The 17,567-nt window shown below is 44.8% G+C and overlaps 1 protein-coding gene across 1 annotated transcript in view; it reads right to left on the bottom strand.

Moving 5' to 3' along the window:
• Positions 1-17,567, bottom strand: part of LOC308501824 (phenylalanine-4-hydroxylase-like) — a gene marked incomplete at its 5' end in the record, with an annotated part of 49,300 nt that overhangs the window by 29,017 nt on the left and 2,716 nt on the right. The window contains 2 exons of the mRNA XM_081058915.1: positions 194-282; positions 14,358-14,541. Coding sequence (XP_080915041.1) covers positions 194-282; positions 14,358-14,541 — 273 coding nt within the window. The remainder of the gene's footprint in view (positions 1-193; positions 283-14,357; positions 14,542-17,567) is intronic.

Genomic DNA, 17,567 nt, shown 5'->3' with positions numbered 1-17,567 from the left:
ACAATAGTTTCTGGGTGGTAATCCATATTTGCTCCAACCATAAAAAGGACCATGATGGTGATGCTGGGTAAGTAGGCACTCAATAAATGATTGCTGTACAAGCAAATAAATAACGACACATTGCTCCAAGGGAGGGGGGCAGGATGGGGGAGGGAGGAACGGGGAGCATCTCATACACGGGCCATGGACTCACGGGGTGGTCTGCATCCAGTTCCGCTCCATAGCTGAGGATCTGGTTGGCAAATTTGTCAAGCTCTTGAATGGTTCTGGGGAACCAGGGCACTGCAACACAAAAAGGCAAAATCCTGAGCAGCAGGTTGGCAACACATGGCCAAGGGCCACAGCAAGGTCAGAGGTGTGGGGTCAGCCCCAGTTAGTCAAGTCAATGGTGGTAGCAAGTGGGGTTCCAGATAACCCCCAAATTACTATGATTCAAAAGTTAAATCCCATTTTCCTTGGAAACTAATTTTATGACTTTTTAAAATTTCAGCTTTATGGAGGTATAATTGGCAGATAAAACTGTACGATATTTAAAATGTACATGACTGTGATTTGATATACATAAACACTGTGAAAGCATTCCCCCATCTAGTTAAGGAACACATTCCTCACCTCATATGTATTTATATTTTTTGGGAGGTAAGAACATTTAAGTTCTACTCTCAGCAAATTTCAACCATATAATACAGTGCTATCAACCATAGTCACCATGTTTTACATTAGCCCCCCGACCTTTTTCACCTTATGCTTGAAAGTCTGTACCCTGTTACCAGCCTCTCCCTGTTTCCCCCACCCCCAGCCCCTGGCAACCACTTATCTCCTCTCTGTTTCTATGAGTTTAACTTTTTTTCAGGTTTCATATAGAAGTGATACCATGCAGTAGTTCTTTCTCTGTCTGGTCAATGTCACTTAGCACCTTGGAATCTAATTTTAAATCCATTCCCAAACATATTCAATTTCCTGGAGATTTTCTCTGAATTATCTGAAAATTCGTCTCCCTCCCACCTATCGTGATCGAGTAGTTTTTGATGTTTTTCTTTCGCAGCAGAATATTACATGTAACCCCAGAATACACATCAAACAAAGCCAGAACTCTTCTATTGTAAGCAAGGACTAGCCCATGAGACCACATCTTCCTATCACATGTCTCCCTCCCAAAGGCCCCAGGCTTCCTGGCAGAATCGTTTGATGGCAAAGCCAATGTGAAAGCCCCTGGTGAAGCGGAATGAATGGAGTCAGGTAGCCTGGGATTTGATGGTGCCTGGAGGAACCTAAGCAACTGTGGGCTTATGTTTGGAGCAGCAGAGTGGAGGAGAAAATGAATCCTGAGCTGTGCAGCCTACAGTGACTGGGTCCTGCAAAAGGAGGAACCCTGGTGGAGGGGAGGGCGTGAGTAGGTGGCCTAAAGGAGAAAAGACACCCTGGGGGTGGAAATGTCCCAGGAATGACCAGAGAGTAGGACATTTTAGACGGTAAGTTCCATGGGAGCAGGAAGCCTGCATGCACTGTAGTTCCAGGTGCATAGAGGAAAGGAGGGAAGGATGGATGGAGGGAGGAAGGAAGTCCGATTATGTTAACATGTAAGGCATTAACCACAATAACCCTCAGAGTGCCAGCTCTGGTCTAGCTGCTGTCCTGAAGTATCTCCAGAATTAGGAAGGTATTAGGACTCCTACTGTGCAGATGAGAAACTGAGCGTCTGAACACCTAAATAATGATTTTAAGATTACACAGGAAGGAAGAAAGTGGTAGATCCAGAAAAAAAATCAGAGAACAAACGTCGACACGGTAGGGGGCTGTGAAGTGAGCCCAAGACACCCGTCATTCTCCTGAAATGAGGTTTAGGTAACAAGATGCTGAACTTGCAGTCCGTCAGGTCTGGCTTAGAATCCAGGCTCCACCTACCTCCTTATCCTCTCTCATTCCAAATTCTCTAAAATTGTGAATAATAGTCACCACAATACAAAGTATAGCAAACATTTTTTGAGGCCTTACCATGTTCCAGGCACTGTGCTAAGCATGTTTGATGGAATGCCTCTTTTAGTATGAGGATCGCTGTGAGGAGTAAATGAGAATGTAGGCAAAGGGCGCATAGAAGCCCAGCGTCTGGCCCATAAAAGGTAGCTTTCCATCTCACGCTCCTTATTCTGGCCCTGCTAGGTAGGGCAGAAAAGAACGTGTGTGCCATCTAGTGGCCAAACTGGGGAACTGTCATCCATGAGCTATACGTAGAATTATCCGGCAAGAATCAGCCACATTCCACCAAAACAAGATGCTTATCTTGACAGCATGAATAAAGGATCACATAAAGCCTTGTTTCCACAGGTCTGAGGTGCTAAGCTCTCTACTGCCTATGTCAGTAATAAAAACTAACACTAAGTACTGTTCTAAATACGTTACCTATGCGGTGGGTACTATCAGTCTCCCCAGAGCACAAATGAGGAAACTGAGGTACAGAGAGGTTAAGGGGCAAACCCAGATACACTGCTAGGAAACAGCAGCATCAGGATTCAAACTCAGGCCTGGCTGACTCCGTGGTGTCAGGTTTTGACCGTGAGTCCAACCTGCCCCTCACAGGAGGGTGGCAGCGCTCGCTGGTCAGGAGGGCTGGCCGGGGGCCAGGACTGTCTGATTGTCTTTGCAGTTTCCCACCTGGAGGTTTCCATGCCCCCAAAGCCCAGGCCACATCTCAAGATAGGCTCCCTATCATGACGCGAATAGGAACAAACGTTGTAGGAGTAGTTCCGGCTAATGCTTAGATGGCCCTTGCTGTGTGCCAGGTACTGTCCTAAACACTTTCATGTACTACCTCTCCCATGACATACGGGGTGTTACTACCTTCAGTTTACAGAAGAGGAAACTGAGGACCAGGGAGGGTAAGTCTCTTCACAGACCTCCTTGGTCCCAACTGCCAGACTTTGGAGTCTGGGATAACTCAGAGCCCTGCTCTGCTCACGTCGCATGCAACCTGGCTTCCCACTTTGTCACCTGAACTTTTCACCAAGCTTTCCTTTTTTCATGAGGCCAGTGCTTGGCCTTGTACAATGGATCTCTGCCATCAGTACTTGAAATGGGGTCTCTTCCTCACTCAGGTTTGGAAGGACTTGAGAAAGGACACGCCATTGCAGTCAGAGCCAAGGCTGTGATCCCCTCTGAGACCCTTCCCGTTTCCCCATCACTTTATTTCCAAGACATCCCCCCACTACTCATTCATCATCTCTCTTTTGCCTGGGAATCATCCATACTTCCGGCAGTAACAGCTTCCCCCACACACAGGACAAGCTAGCCCTTTCTTGCTATACCACCTTCCGACTCGGTGGACCCTTAGACTTGCCAAAGGAGATCCCACAAATATGTGCTCACCAACTACTACTACCAGGCACTGGACGTCGAGGGGTGAGTACGGTGGAATAGTCACCCCTGTCATCCTTAAATTCTAGCAGGGGCAACAAAAAGTAAGTAAGAAATAAATGTAAATATATAACAATGCCAGGAAGTTCCTGAAGAAGAAGAAAGCAGTGTAAGGAGATGGAGAGGGATGGGGATGCTATTTTACATGACCTCGTAAGGCTCTAGACCCCAGACTGGGGGCTTGGTGACTTGACACTGCCTTGCCATAACCCAGGGTTCAGCACTAATCCAGAGCTGGTTCCCTGTGTCTCAGCGACAGTCAGTCTGGCAACCGTTAAGGACCTGGGCAACAGAGCCAGACAGCCTAAGCTGGAATGCTGTCTCTGCACTCACTATCGCTGGCACCCAGAACAAATTATTAAACCTCTCGGTGCCTCTGTCTTCCCAACTGTCAAATGGGGGTAATTATAGCACTATAAAGTACTACTTTATAGGAACAATATGAGGTTAAATGAGTTACTATGTGTGATTTGCTGAGAATAGTACAGGCACATAGTAAATACAGTTGACTCTTGAACTGCACATGGATTTGAGCTGCACGGGTCCACCTATATGTGTCTTTTTTGACCCAATAAATACTGTAATTGTATTTTCCTTATGATTTTTCTTAATAACATGTCTAGCTTACTGTATTGTAAGAATACAGTATAATACATATGATATGCAAAACATGTGTTAACTGACTGTTTATGTTATTGGTAAGGCTTCCAGTCAACAGTGGACTATTAGTAGATAAATTTGGAGGAGTCAAAAGTTATGTGCAGATTTTTGACTGCATGGGGGGGTGTCAATGCCCCCAATCCCCGTGTTTTTCAAAGGTCAACTGTAATCTTATTGTTCAGCTGGAAGCTCCAGGGGTTTTGTGTGTTTTTTTTCTTCACTCTAACATTAGCTCAGTATAGCACAGAGAACAGAGCAGAAAGTCTTCCAGTGAGGCCAGGAAGTCTGCCACTTATTTTTTGTGTAATTAAGCAAGTATAGTATTTCTCAGAGCCTTAGTTTTTTAATCCACAAAATGGACACAAATTATCTGTCTGATTGCATTATTGCATGAGTTAAATACTGTAGCCAATGTGACACATCTTAGCACAGTGACTGGCTCACAGTAAGTATTCAGTGTTAACCATGAGGGTGACACAAATTATAATGATGACGATAAAAAAAGAAGAGGTGGGGGGGAGGAGGAGGAGAGGAAAGAGGGGAAACTAAAGTCAGGGAAGTGGTGGTCAGTCCAGCTCAGATATTAACAGGCTTCCTAATCTTGGGCCTCAGTTTCCCCTCCACAAAAAGTGGGTTGTTGCATTTACTTGTTGCTGCAATTCCTTTTGTGTTTCATATTCCGAGACCTGTAGAATGTCTGTGAAGAGCTGAGGCTGGCCAGAAGACACATGAAAATACACTTCCAGTCCAATCAGTGTGCCAAACTCGCTTGTTTCTGGAAGCATAGTCACTACATTTGTTCAGTATCCAAAATGCATTGCCCCTACCTTTCCCCTGTCATCAAAGAAACAAGGTTCTACTCCACAGATAGAAGCCTTTGGGGCCCCACCTTGATTCAGAGCTGTGTGCTGGCTGTTCCCCAACTGAACGCCAGAGGGCAGCAGAATCAGCATATTTTTCAGCTCTGGGTGACTTTTTTCCCCCCTCTTCCAAAAGGAAAACACGCCACATGGCTGGGTTCAGACCCTTTGGTGGTGGTGGGCGGGGGGGGGGGATCAGAGAACTTGAGACGTTTGCAAAGAGTCAAAGGATTCAAGTCTTGGCAAAGAGGAGACAAAGGTAGAAGCAGCTGACAAAGCAACCGGCTGTTGTCACAGAGTCTGGGAGGGACCCCTAGACAGTACTAGAGGGGCGCACATCCAAGTCCAGGCACCTCCAGAGGCTTCTGTGTCCTCATCATCATCCAGAAAAGGCCCAGGACACAGCAAGCTGGAGAAGTGGCAAAGTTGGTAGCTAATCACATAGGCTCTGGAGAAAGATTGCCTGGGTCCAAATCTTGCCTCTGCTGCTTCATAACTTTGGGACTTTGGGCAAATTACTTAACCTCTTTGTTCTTCAGTGTCCCGACTATAAAATGGCTGTAATAATCGTATGTGAGGATTTAATCAGCTAATGCATGAATAGTGCATAGAACAATGCTTGGCATAGAGCAAGTGCTTTGTAAGTATTTGGTGGTATTATTATCATTATTATCAAGTGATAATGGGTGACAGGCCAGTACACACTCTCTCCAGGCAGCAGCCCAGCCATCCCTCTGAATGTATCCATCCTTCCTTCCTCAGACCCTAAGGCGTTGTCTCCCTGGGTATGTGTCATCCGGGTAGAAGGAGGACCCGAGCCAGGCCTAATGATTAAGAGTTCACCAGCTGTCACCTTAGAGAGAAGGGAAGAGACCTAAGGAAATGAGACCCAGGGGAGGCAAGTTCTGGTTGTGGGGGGTGAGGGATCAAGGTCCTGACATGCCTTACTTCCTGGGGAACAGGCAACTTGAGCCGCGCTGTGAAGCAAGCAGTGTGGGGACACCAGGTGCTCAAGGCAGGGAGACTGCAGAGGACCCCCAACAAAATCAGGACAAAGCCTTTACATTTGTGCCTACGCTTGATATTGTACAGAGGCTGTGCGCCTCCTGGATTGGAAGCCAGCAGGTCTGTGTTCAAGTTCTCTCCCTCCCACCCACAAACTGTGACTTTGAGCAAGTCACTTGATGCCTGAGACTCTAGCTTCTCATCTGTGAAATGGGTGAGGCAGCCAATCCCTTGCCAGCCTCCTGGATAGGGGTAAGAAGCACACCACCCACAGGTCAATCTGTGTGGTCATTACACTTGAAACACACACACACACACACACACACACACACACACGCAGAGACACTTGTCTAGTTAGGTAAGTAAGGTCACACAGCCCACTGGTGGCAGTGCCGCATCCCTTCCTCTACAACTGGGCTCTTTCAATTTTCCCAGCCAAAAAAATTGTAGCTACCTACCTTTTTTTCCTTTAAAGTTACATTTTTTTGACAGCTCACAAGCTTACGCTGCACCAGACGCTGTGCTCAGCACTCCATTGTCTGTTTTCATTCTCGAAGCAGTCCTGGGCTGTACGACTATGATTTCTGCTTTACTGACGAGCAAACTGAGGCTCAAAGTGATGGAGGGACTTGCTCAGGATCCCTGAGCCGGAATTAGACCTCTGCAGCATGTTTACTTAACCCTGGTGGGTTTACTTAAACCACCAGGTGGTTTACTTAACCACCGGGCTGGGCTGGCTTAGAATAGGTAGGAGGTATGGGGGCCCTCGATTTTAGATTCCTGTTCTCCCACCTGGAGAGGGAAAGGAGGTGATGAACTCACACAGGGATCTAAAGGGATTTGAGGAGAATCCCTAGGACAGCTCTGGGTCCTCCCACCTTTCATCCCAAACCTTTAGGGCATAGCTTTTTAGCACCTAAGGTCTTGGCTCCTTAAAGACACCTTCACATTCCCTTTCTCTTCTTCAATGAAGGTGGCAGGCTTCTCCCCTCACCCGGTCTCACTCACAATGCTGGGAATAGTGACTGACCCCAGTGACCCAGGCCTCTGTTTTGAAAAGTTAAATCAGATTAGTTCATTAATGACCTTTGCAAATACCTCGGTGGTGGGCTGGCCTCTGCGAGCCCGTCATGGCCTCACGGGCTGCTGGGCTTGGTGGTTAATGAATGACTCGGGCAGGCTGGTGCAACAGAGGCCGTCTGTGAAGCCAGAGGCACCCGGGGCGGGGGGCAGATCATTAATAAATATTGATTTGGTTCTGAGGGAAGCAGCCCGGGGGAGAACTGGCCCTGGACACCCACGTCGTGGTCTCATTAAGTCGGGGTCAACTGCTCAGCCCGGACGCCAAGCGGTGGCTGGCTCAAGAGGGCTCCTGAGCTAAAGACCCCACAGGCCTGGCGGGAGCCTCCTTCCTGGCCAGCGAGTCAGAGAAGGGCTCTTAAATTTATAGCAGTTCAAGGTGCAGACCGAGTCCCATCTAACCCCCTCCGTCCACCAGACGTTCACCAGCCCCAGGGCTTAGCCAACAAGGCACCCAGGCTTGCTCCAGACTTCTGCCTCCAGCCTGTCTCAGGGAGAGCAATAAATCCTCCATTTCTCAGGCCCAAAATAGAAAGATGTTTTCACCCCCTGTTGCCTGGCTCCTGGATGTCTCTCCTCCCCAGGCAATGGCCTCCAGCCCCCAAGAAAAGCAGTGGCTGTGCTAAACACAACACCTCCCCCTAAGAGAAAAGGGATGGCTTGCAAACATCTTGCAGGAAGAAGACTTTTGATGGTTATATTTTCCTCTTTTAAGGAGCCTCTACTTTCTTTCTAGAGAAGGAACACCCTTCAGGAAAGTGTAGGCAAGAATGAGTGAGCCAAAAGCTGGCTAATGCTGCCAAGCTCTTTGCCTCCTCCTGCTGGAACAGGCAGTGGCCGGGCATGATGGCTTCAGGACCTACTTCTATTATTGGCACAATGGGCAAAGCATTTGATCTCTCTGTTCACGTGTTAAAATGAGAATGAGAACCATATGAATAAAAGGGATCTAGCCATAAAGTAAAGAGTGAAAATGTCTTAAAATGAATAAATGGATGGAATAAGTAAATGGATATGAGTGAAATAATGAATAAAGTAAAAATGACCTGCAAGGTCATTTATTCCAATTGCAAATCTAAACTGGAACTGTCTTCCTAATATCCTTCTTAAGATGTCACATATCTCATAAATATGTATTTTGGCAGGTTGCCCATAATATCCCCAAATACCGAATGCTACTTTCTGAGCGCTCACATCGTACTGAGATCTCACCACTGGAGTTATGGTCAACCTACATTGGATCAAAGAGAAGACATCTAAAACCTCTTCCGTAGAATATTCATCACCCCCCCACACACACACACACACACACACACAGAATCCCTTCCTTGGCCCTGCTGGCTTCAGAGGGTCCTGGCCAGGCCTAAGATTAAGAGAAAGACTTCACCAGCCGTCATCCTGAAGAGCAGGGACAAGTCAAGGCAATGAGACCCAGGAGAGGTTAAGTTCTGGGTGTTGAGGGATATGGGGATCTGTTGAAGCAAAAGTCCCACCACCAGTGGCCAGGACTTTGACACATCCAGCATCCAGGTAGACTGCAAAAGGACATCAATCCTGTGTGTTTTTACAAATAGGTACTTGGTCTCCTGCAGACACAGAGCCACGAGCATCTACAGCCCTGAGAGACACCCATGGGTCCAAGTGAAATGCATGGGAGACGTTTTGGAACTGAGAGGAGGTCAGAGGGAAGAAGGAAACAACAGAACAGAGGAGCAGAGAAAGGGAGAGAAGAAAGGCAGGCACAGGTGGTGGGAATGGGGAAATATTTGACCACCTGGACCCATCATCTCACCTTAAGCTGCTTTCTCTAAAGGTTCCCAACCTCTTTGGGAATCAGAAAATCTTCTCTCTTACATGAAAAAATATTCATGTATACACAGTGTACCCTTTTGCCCACCATCCGAGGAGCTTTTTAGACTCCTCCAAGGAATGCTATCCTGCTTCCCCCAGCAATTGATCTGAAACTTCAACCTTACCATGGCACTATTCAGGGCAGCACTAATGAAGCAGAAAAGAGGAAACTCAGGAGGACTGGGAGGGGAAGCAGGGTGTATAAGAGAGGAGGAATACGGATAACAATGTTCCTTTGTCTTCTCACAATAATGTTTTCCCTTAAATCATTTGTCATGCAGGGTCTCAGCTCCCGCTCCCCACCTAAGAACACAGGACATGGTGAGGCCAAAAAGGAAGACCAGCGGAGCCACAGATAGGGGAATCATAACACTATAGTCTTGCTGGTGGCTGGGTCGGAGACACAGGAGGCAGGAGCCCATGATGCGCAATCCGCACTCCGCTTCTCTACCAACCAACCAACAACTTGCTAGCCACAATCTGCGCTTACTAGCGTAGCCATGGCAGTAATATTAGTGGCCAATGGCTAACTGATTACAGCTGATGGCCAGCTAGTCACAGCTGATGGCCACCTACTACCTGAGCCAGCACCTTTCCACGTGAGGCCGACAGCTTGGAAACTGCTCTCCGGGACTCTATCCCCACACCATTGCTTTAGGAATTTATCTAAATAAAAAAGACAGATAAAATCCCAATTGCTTCCAGGCTAGGTGGAAAGATAGATAGATGATAGCTAGATAGATAGATGATAGATAGATAGATAGATAGATAGATAGATAGATAGATAGATAGATAGATGATAGATAGATAGATAGATAGATAGATAGATAGATAGATAGATAGATAGATAGATAATAAATACATGACCCTTCTGCTCCCCACAGAGCAATCTGGACTCTCTTTGCTTCCACACCAAGGTGCTTATATTCACCACAACTTGAACAAAACCTACTAAATGTCCATTTGCTCTTAGAAAATAACTCCCAACAGTTAATTTTCTCAAAAGGTGATGATCCTGTCTAGCCAAGACATTGTGTCCGTCTGCTTTTCTTGGCTGCAATCTGTCTCCACGTAGGAATTTTCCCTCCCCCTCTAAATGCAATGTCATGCAGAAGACTCAAAGGGAAAGGTAAAAGGATTAGGAGATGGATCGATGGACGATATTAATGCTCTTTCATGTTGGGTTGAAGAAGGATTTGAGGTCATCAGGAGAGAGAGTAGCAGGAGAATAGACCTCAAGTATTCAAAAGACTTTCTGGATTAAAATCCTATTAAACTTACATCAGCTTCTCCAGGAGGCATTTTAGAAGTTTGGGGTTTCTTTAACATGTCACCATAATTAACCTTCCCTTAAGCTGTTTTGGGTGGAGAACTTTAGCAATTAAGAAACTGAAAAGTTTCATTTTCTATCACCCACATAGCCTTTTGAAAGGTTTAAAAACTAAGTGGAAAGTGGTTTAGCCTAATTGATTTGAGGGGTTCAGATCTCCCACTTCAACCTGCTGTCAGACTCGCCCCTGAGATCTGAGCCCTTCACTAGAAAGGGCATTTTGTCAGTGAAAAGAATCAAAGGTTCAGATCTCCAATGATGCTTTTCTTCCTCTAATCATTCTCCCACTGAGTTCTACAGAAAGAATAATTCTGCAAAGGGATGGTTGTTGCCCCTAAAAAGATCTATTTCTGGGCCCAGATTCCAGTTCACAAAAACTATCCCAGAAACCCACAGGGCCCGTCTCTCTCTGCAGGTGCAAAGCCGTGCTGTTTCGCCATTCCATAGCAGCTGTTCTATTACATGGCAATGAAAGTCGGGAAACCGTGTCACGTAAGGGCAGCCAGTGTGGGATGGGGTAACCAACCATCTGAAGAAATATGGGTCACAAAACATGTGTTGTTTTAAAGGGTTAGTCTTAGCAATTTTTCTTCACTAAGTAGACTGTCAACCCAACTTCAAATGTCAATGTCCTACTATCTTGAACCTCACCAGGGACTTGAACCTGTGCTAGGTTTAGCCTCTCCTAAGCCTGACACAGACGACATAATACCTCTGTGTGAAAATGTGGGCATTTTCACTTTCACACTTGCTGGGTCCTTAGAGTTAAACAGTGGAAAAGAGGCCAAGTTCCACAGCCTTGTCCCATTACAGTACTTGTCCCTCATACTGTATTTCCTTCAGTGTCCCGGCACCCTCCTCCGCCTTGCAAGCTCCTTAAGAAAAGGCAGTGTTGACCCTCCTCTGTCAGCTCCTCGCACAGCGCCCGACACAAAGCCTCACTCAACACACACCCACAACTGCACAGAATTCACTCTGTGCCTTAAGGCAAGTCACGGCCTCTGTCCTTTCCAATGGAAAATGAAGGAGTCTGTCGGGCTGCGTGACCTCTGAGGTCATTTTCCAGTTCTCAGAATCTCTGAAAAAGTAGTTGTGTACAGGCTGGCTTTTCGTGACTCCTGTTCATAATGCTCCACTGGTGTTATTTCATTAATCCTATGAGATAGAGACTCTTGTTACTCCCATCTCATCCCGTGGGAGATTGGGAAGGTCAACAATTTGCCCAAAGTTACACCAAGTGTGGTGCGCCCTCGTCTCAGAGTCTCTGCTCCTCACTATTCTTCCATGGCCATTCAGTTCCTCCTTTCTGAGTCTCCAGTACAGGCTGCCAGCCATTCAGCTGATCTACATACATCCTCCCTTACCCCCAAGGGGCCGCGTGCCTGCCTGTCAATTGCTTTGATTTCCTATCCCAGGGCCCCAGCCCCAGCTGGCCGGGCCTCCACCTGCTCCAAGCAGAGGCAGAGCTTGGCCCCGGGTCCAGCAGGCCCTTTGTCCTGAGAGCCTGCGGCTCCTGTTGGGAGCAGGTGGCCGGAAAAGCAAAAGAAGACGATCATCAGGGAAGCAGTTTGGAAGGTGGAAGGGGGAGGAAGGCAGATAGGGTTGATCGCAGGAGGAATTCCAAGTTCCCACCCACAGTGACCTGAGCCTGTGAGCAGGGTTGTCAACCCTCGGCAAGGACAGGACCCTGGGACCTCCTCGTCTGGGTGACAGCCATAGGAGGACGAGGGCAGGAGAGGAGAGATCTCCTAGGAAGGCCTTGTAGCGATCTTTTAGAAACTATTTCAATGGCCTGTGCAAAGAGGTGAGTCTTGTCTCATTTTAAAGCATTTCTGCCTATTAAAATGCTATTTTCAGCTACAGAGCCTGAAATCTTCTTGATGTGAAGTCTTCAGTGTTTTCACAAAAAAAACAAAAACAAACAAAAAAAAAACTTGATTTTACAATAGGAAAATTATTTTATTATTTAGGAAAAAAATAATTCCTCTCAGCAATTGCACTCCTAAGTATTTATCCAAATGAGCTAAAAACTCGGCCCACAATAAAACCTGCACATGAATGTTTATAACAGCTTGATCTATAATTGCCAAAATTTGGAAGCAACCAAAATGTCCCTTGGTAGATGAATGGATAAACAAAATATAGTACATCCATACAATGGAACATTATTCAGTACTAAAAGGAAATGAGCTAGTCAGTCACAAAAAGACATGGAGAAACCTTACGCACAATTTCTTAAGTGGAACAAACCAGTCTTAAAAGGCTACATACTCTGTAATTCCGACTATATGACATTCTGGGAAAGACAAGTAAAGATAGTAAAAAAAATCAGCGGTTGCCAGAGGGACCGAGTAAGGAAAGGAGGGAACCAGTGGAGCATGGGGCATTCTAGGGGCAGTGAAACCATTCTGCATGAGACAGTTATGCTGGATACATGACATCACCCACTATTGTCAATCATCACGTCATTATCTGCAGTTGTCAAAACCAAGAGAACTGGGGCTGGCCCGGTGGCTCAGGCGGTAGGAGCTCTGTGCTCCTAACTCCGAAGACTGCTGGTTCGATTCCCACAGGGGCCAGTGGGCTCTCAACCACAAGGTTGCCAGTTCAATCCCACAAGGAATGAATCCCACAAGGGATGGTGGGCTGCGCCCCCTGCAACTAAGATTGAACACGGCACCTTGAGCTGAGCTGCCACTGAGCTCCTGGATGGTTCAGTTGGTTGGAGCACATCCTCTTAACCACAAAGTTGCCGGTTCGACTCCTGCAAGGGATGGTGGGCTACTCCCGCTACAACTAGCAACGGCAACTGGACCTGGAGCTGAGCTGTGCCCTCCACAACTGAGACTGAAAGGACAACAACTTGACTTGGGGAGAAAAAAAAAAACATCCTGGAAGTACACACTGTTCCCCAATAAAGTCCTGTTCCCCTTCCCCAATAAAATCTTAAAAAAAAAAAAAAGTAGAAGAGAACTGAATAAAACAAAGCATGACCTCTAATGTCACCTATGGACTTTAGTTAATAATAACATATCACTTTGGCTCATCAATTATAAAAATGGACCACACTAATGCAAGATGACAATAACGGGGAGCTGGCGTATGGGGGGTAGGGAGAAAGAGAGTACATGGGAACTCTGTAGTTCCTTGACCTCTGTATAATTTTTCTGTACACTTAAAACTGCTTTAAAAAATAAAAAGTCTATTAAAAATAGTTCATATGAATAGGCTTTGTATCCTAAAAAGCAGTCACCTTGCTCCCCTCTATTCTTTTCAGGATGATCATAATCATAACACAGCCCCTTATGATCATTTATCCCGACAGGTACTATTCTGAGCATTGTTTATAGCTGATCTCATTCAACCCTCACAAAAGCCCTTAGAGCCATTTATGGGACTTGTCAGGGGTCTCAAAGTCAAGAAGTGGAAGAGGCAGGACTTGAACTGAAGTCTGTCCGACCCCAAACCCATACTTGTAATGCCTACACTTGATTGCTCTACTTTACTGCCTTACTGTTCAGGGGACATCAACGCGCAGCATTTCAGCAAGTTGATTCAGAGGTAGATCAAGTCTTGACAACTCCTCAGCTTAATCATTTACTCCCAAAGATTTGCTCAGCACCTGTGCTCTAAGCTCGGGGCTAAACTCCGAGAATATAAATATAAGTAAGAGACTCCCCTGCCTGTAAGAAGCTCCTAATCTAGTGGAAGAGAAAATAAAGAGAGGGACAATGACAGTGAGAGCCTAGGAACATGGAGCCAGGCAGTGCCCAGGCCCAGAATTGGCATGTGGTGAGGACACAGGGACAGCCCTCTGGTTGGAACGGAGATAACGACAGCATTTGTCTTGCAGTTGGACACCCTCATCATCCCACTTCTGCAGACAGGAGATTGAAAGCATGATCATGCAGGAATGAAAACTGTATAAAAATTACAGCAACAGAAAGAAAGTGACTAATAAAAGAAATAGCTATCCGGAGGAAGGGGGAAAGAACTAACATTTATTGCATGTCTAAAATGTGCTAGGGATTGGTCTGGGTCCCTAAACTACATCCTCTTCCCTAATCCCTCAGGGGTGTTCCAGGGGACATACTAATGTTGCCATTATTTGAGGACTAGATGGTAGAGTCACTGGTGTTGCACAATCCCCTGTTGCTCACCGGTATCTTTTGTCTTGTCTCGGGACAGCTCATGCACGGTGGCGCCGATGTCATGTCTCAAGATCTTGATGATCTTGGCCAGAGCAGGCACGCTGCGTTTGTCCAGGTAGGTGAAAAATTCATACTCATCTTTCTTTAAACGCGAAGGTCTGGACTCAATGTGGGTCAGGTTTATGTCATTCTCCTAGAAAAGAGAATTGGGCACGTGAAGGGGACAGACACTGGAATTAACACAGACCAAACACGCAACACAGGGAAATGCAGACACGGGAGGAAGGGGATTGTTTTTGTTATTCCAGTAAAAGAAAGTCCTTAAAGTTGCACAAGCTGTTTACTTTTGTTTTTATTTATTTATTTTTTTAGAACGAATGGCATGAGGTGGGGGAAAGCAATCCAATGCTGCAAGATTTCATCACATGGACATCAGCTGAAGGCCTAGAGTTGCGACCATAGGATATTGATTTGTTTCTAATGTCTAGGACAACGGTTGCTAAAAATATTTACATAGGAAAAAAACCCTTTCCAAAATTAAATCCCATAGAATCTCAATAATAATATCTCAACAAATCAAGAATATAGATGCAACATCATTCTGCTTGAAGAAGATCCACCGGAGTCAGACTTACTGGGTTTAAATCGAAGGTCTGAATTACATTGGCTATGAGACCTGAAATGATTTGTTTTCATGTTTCTAATCCTGTGTCCCCATCTGTACTTTGATGGTTTTAATAGTACCTGCCTTATCAATTGGTGCACATTGGACGAGCTGTGCACGCAGCCAGGGACATGGTAAATTCTCAGTAAAATCGATCTAATATAATTACCACTGATGTTTTCATATAATTACTTTATATAATTTTACTTTATATACTTTATATAATTTTATATAATTACTTTATTAATATTTTACTTTACTAATTCTACTTTACTAATTTTTTACTTTACTAATATTAATTTTATTTAATTACTTTATATAATTTTATATTAATTATATAATTAATAATATATAATTATAATTTTCATTCAAATATACAACAAACGCATCTGTAGCACCTACCAGGTACTGATTACTCTTCTACATGGTAGGGATACTTCAATGAACAAAACAAATGTACTTCCCTTTATACAGCAGACATTCAAGTTGTGGGGAGACAACAAACATAAAAGATAACTGATTTATTTATTAGTTTATAATGATAAGGGCTAAGGAAAATACACAAGGCAGAACAGAGTGGGAGAGACAGGCAGTCCTGGAGGGAGTGGGGCAGATGGCAATATTTACTAGGGTGCATGCATGAGGCGTCAAAGAAAAGGGGAGATTCGCATACGCGCTGCTTTTATCAAATGCCATAAAAATGATCATTACTGATAGTTACTCAAGTTCCATGTCTTTGGCTGGTGATATTTTAGCTCTAGAGGTTTTGTCATTAAAAAAGAGTCATTTACTTAAATTGGCCCTCAAATTTAAATGCATGGCAAGTTATCTGCTACTTATTCAGAAAGTCTGTGATTTCATGGATAGTAATGTTCCTTGTGAAAAAAACTAAGGAGTACCCCCTAAACTTTATTAAAATAAACAAATAACATCGGTTACCCCGATGACTAAAATGGACAAAATGTACCCTGAAAAAAATGCTGAACTTCAATAACTCCACAATTTCAAGAAACAAAATTCATCAACTTGATAATTCAAGAAGTGTATTTTTTATTTCCCTGATGGTTAATGGCCTGTGGTTAAAGACAAACAACAAGGACAATACGACAATGGTACCGTGTCACTTTGACTATTACTTTACCGCTTAGAATTCTGTTCTGTGACTTCCCCAACAATCCTTTGAGAAGGTTAAAGGAGATGGAAAAAATGAAATCAGGAATGAAGATGCTTTGCCAAAAGTGGAGGGAGAGAGAGGCCCATTTTTTCTAACTTCAGAGTCACTGGTCTTCTGACCACACTGCCTTTCCTGCCAGGGAAATAGTGAGCATTACCCAAATATCACCTTTTGTCATTATTATGACTCTGATGCCAAGCACACAAAAACTGAAAACCTCTGGGTGTAGTAAGCACAATAATAAATAGCCCCCCGGCAGGCACCCTTCCTGCTCTTTCTTCTCATAATCCCCAAGGGCACATGACAGAGTCATTATCTGGGAATGCCAGATGCACTGCACAGACCCCTGGCAGCGATGCCAGGTTACCCGACAGGAGGACACCGACTAGAGAGACAGAGACCGGGGAGGAGGGAAGGCCAGGGCGATAGCATTGTGTGAAGCTTTCCAGGCAAACACAGGTAACTTCCTAAGCAAAGCAAAGAATAATGTCATCGTTCTTGGCACAGGAAAAAAGAGAATGGGTAAGCTCCACCTGCTGTTTACCTAAATTGAAACTTCAAAAGGAGAAATAGCCAATGCCTGCCTTGTGGAGAGCAGAGACTAGAGCAAAGCCAATAGCCAGACTGGCCATAGCAATGACGAGCTGATGTGCTGACTAAGGGAAAGTGGTGGTGTGTGTGTGAGGGGAGGTGTAGGGTGGAAGAAGGGTGGGAGGCTGACGATAGGCTGTTCCTGTGCACCACCCACACCCCACCCCTGGCATCAGCACTTCCAGAGGGAAGCTTATGACTTTGGGATTAGCCATAAAACAATTTATGCCCTAAGCCTCAGTTTTTACAATTTTGGAGGTCTAATTTACGGGGACATTTTTTTACCAAAATTTGTAAACTAAAGCAATTCCCATAATAGGGGAATGGTTAGGTGGACAATAGTATAATCATTCAGTGGAGATTTAAAAAAGCAAGCAATACCACCCTGCATAAAATAAAGTGTCAATAATCACTCCAAGATATATTAACAGAGGTGGTCTCTAGATAATGGGCCAACAGGGGATTTTGTTTCCTTCTTTCTATTTTCTTTTTTTTAAACATAGTTCAGTTTTGCTGAAAACAACATTTATTACTTTTATAACGAAAAATTCACTTTACCTCTTACATTGTTATAATGACAACCAGTTGGGAAAATACTTAAGACAGATATAGGTATATGATAACTAAAACATGTTTTAAAAAACTATGCCCAGTCTCCCCCAAAAAACTAGAATGAAATGCATCAAAAATGAGTTATGACAAGATTATATGTAACTTCCATTTATTTGCCAAAAGTCTTATAATATTACCTGTACAAGGAAAAGAAAAATATAACTTTTAAACGTGAGTG

Source organism: Rhinolophus hipposideros (assembly GCF_964194185.1).
Source record: "Rhinolophus hipposideros genome assembly, chromosome: 9".
Taxonomy (NCBI): domain Eukaryota; kingdom Metazoa; phylum Chordata; class Mammalia; order Chiroptera; family Rhinolophidae; genus Rhinolophus; species Rhinolophus hipposideros.
Note: the sequence above shows the minus strand (reverse complement) of the source record. Positions and strands in the feature narration are given on the sequence as shown.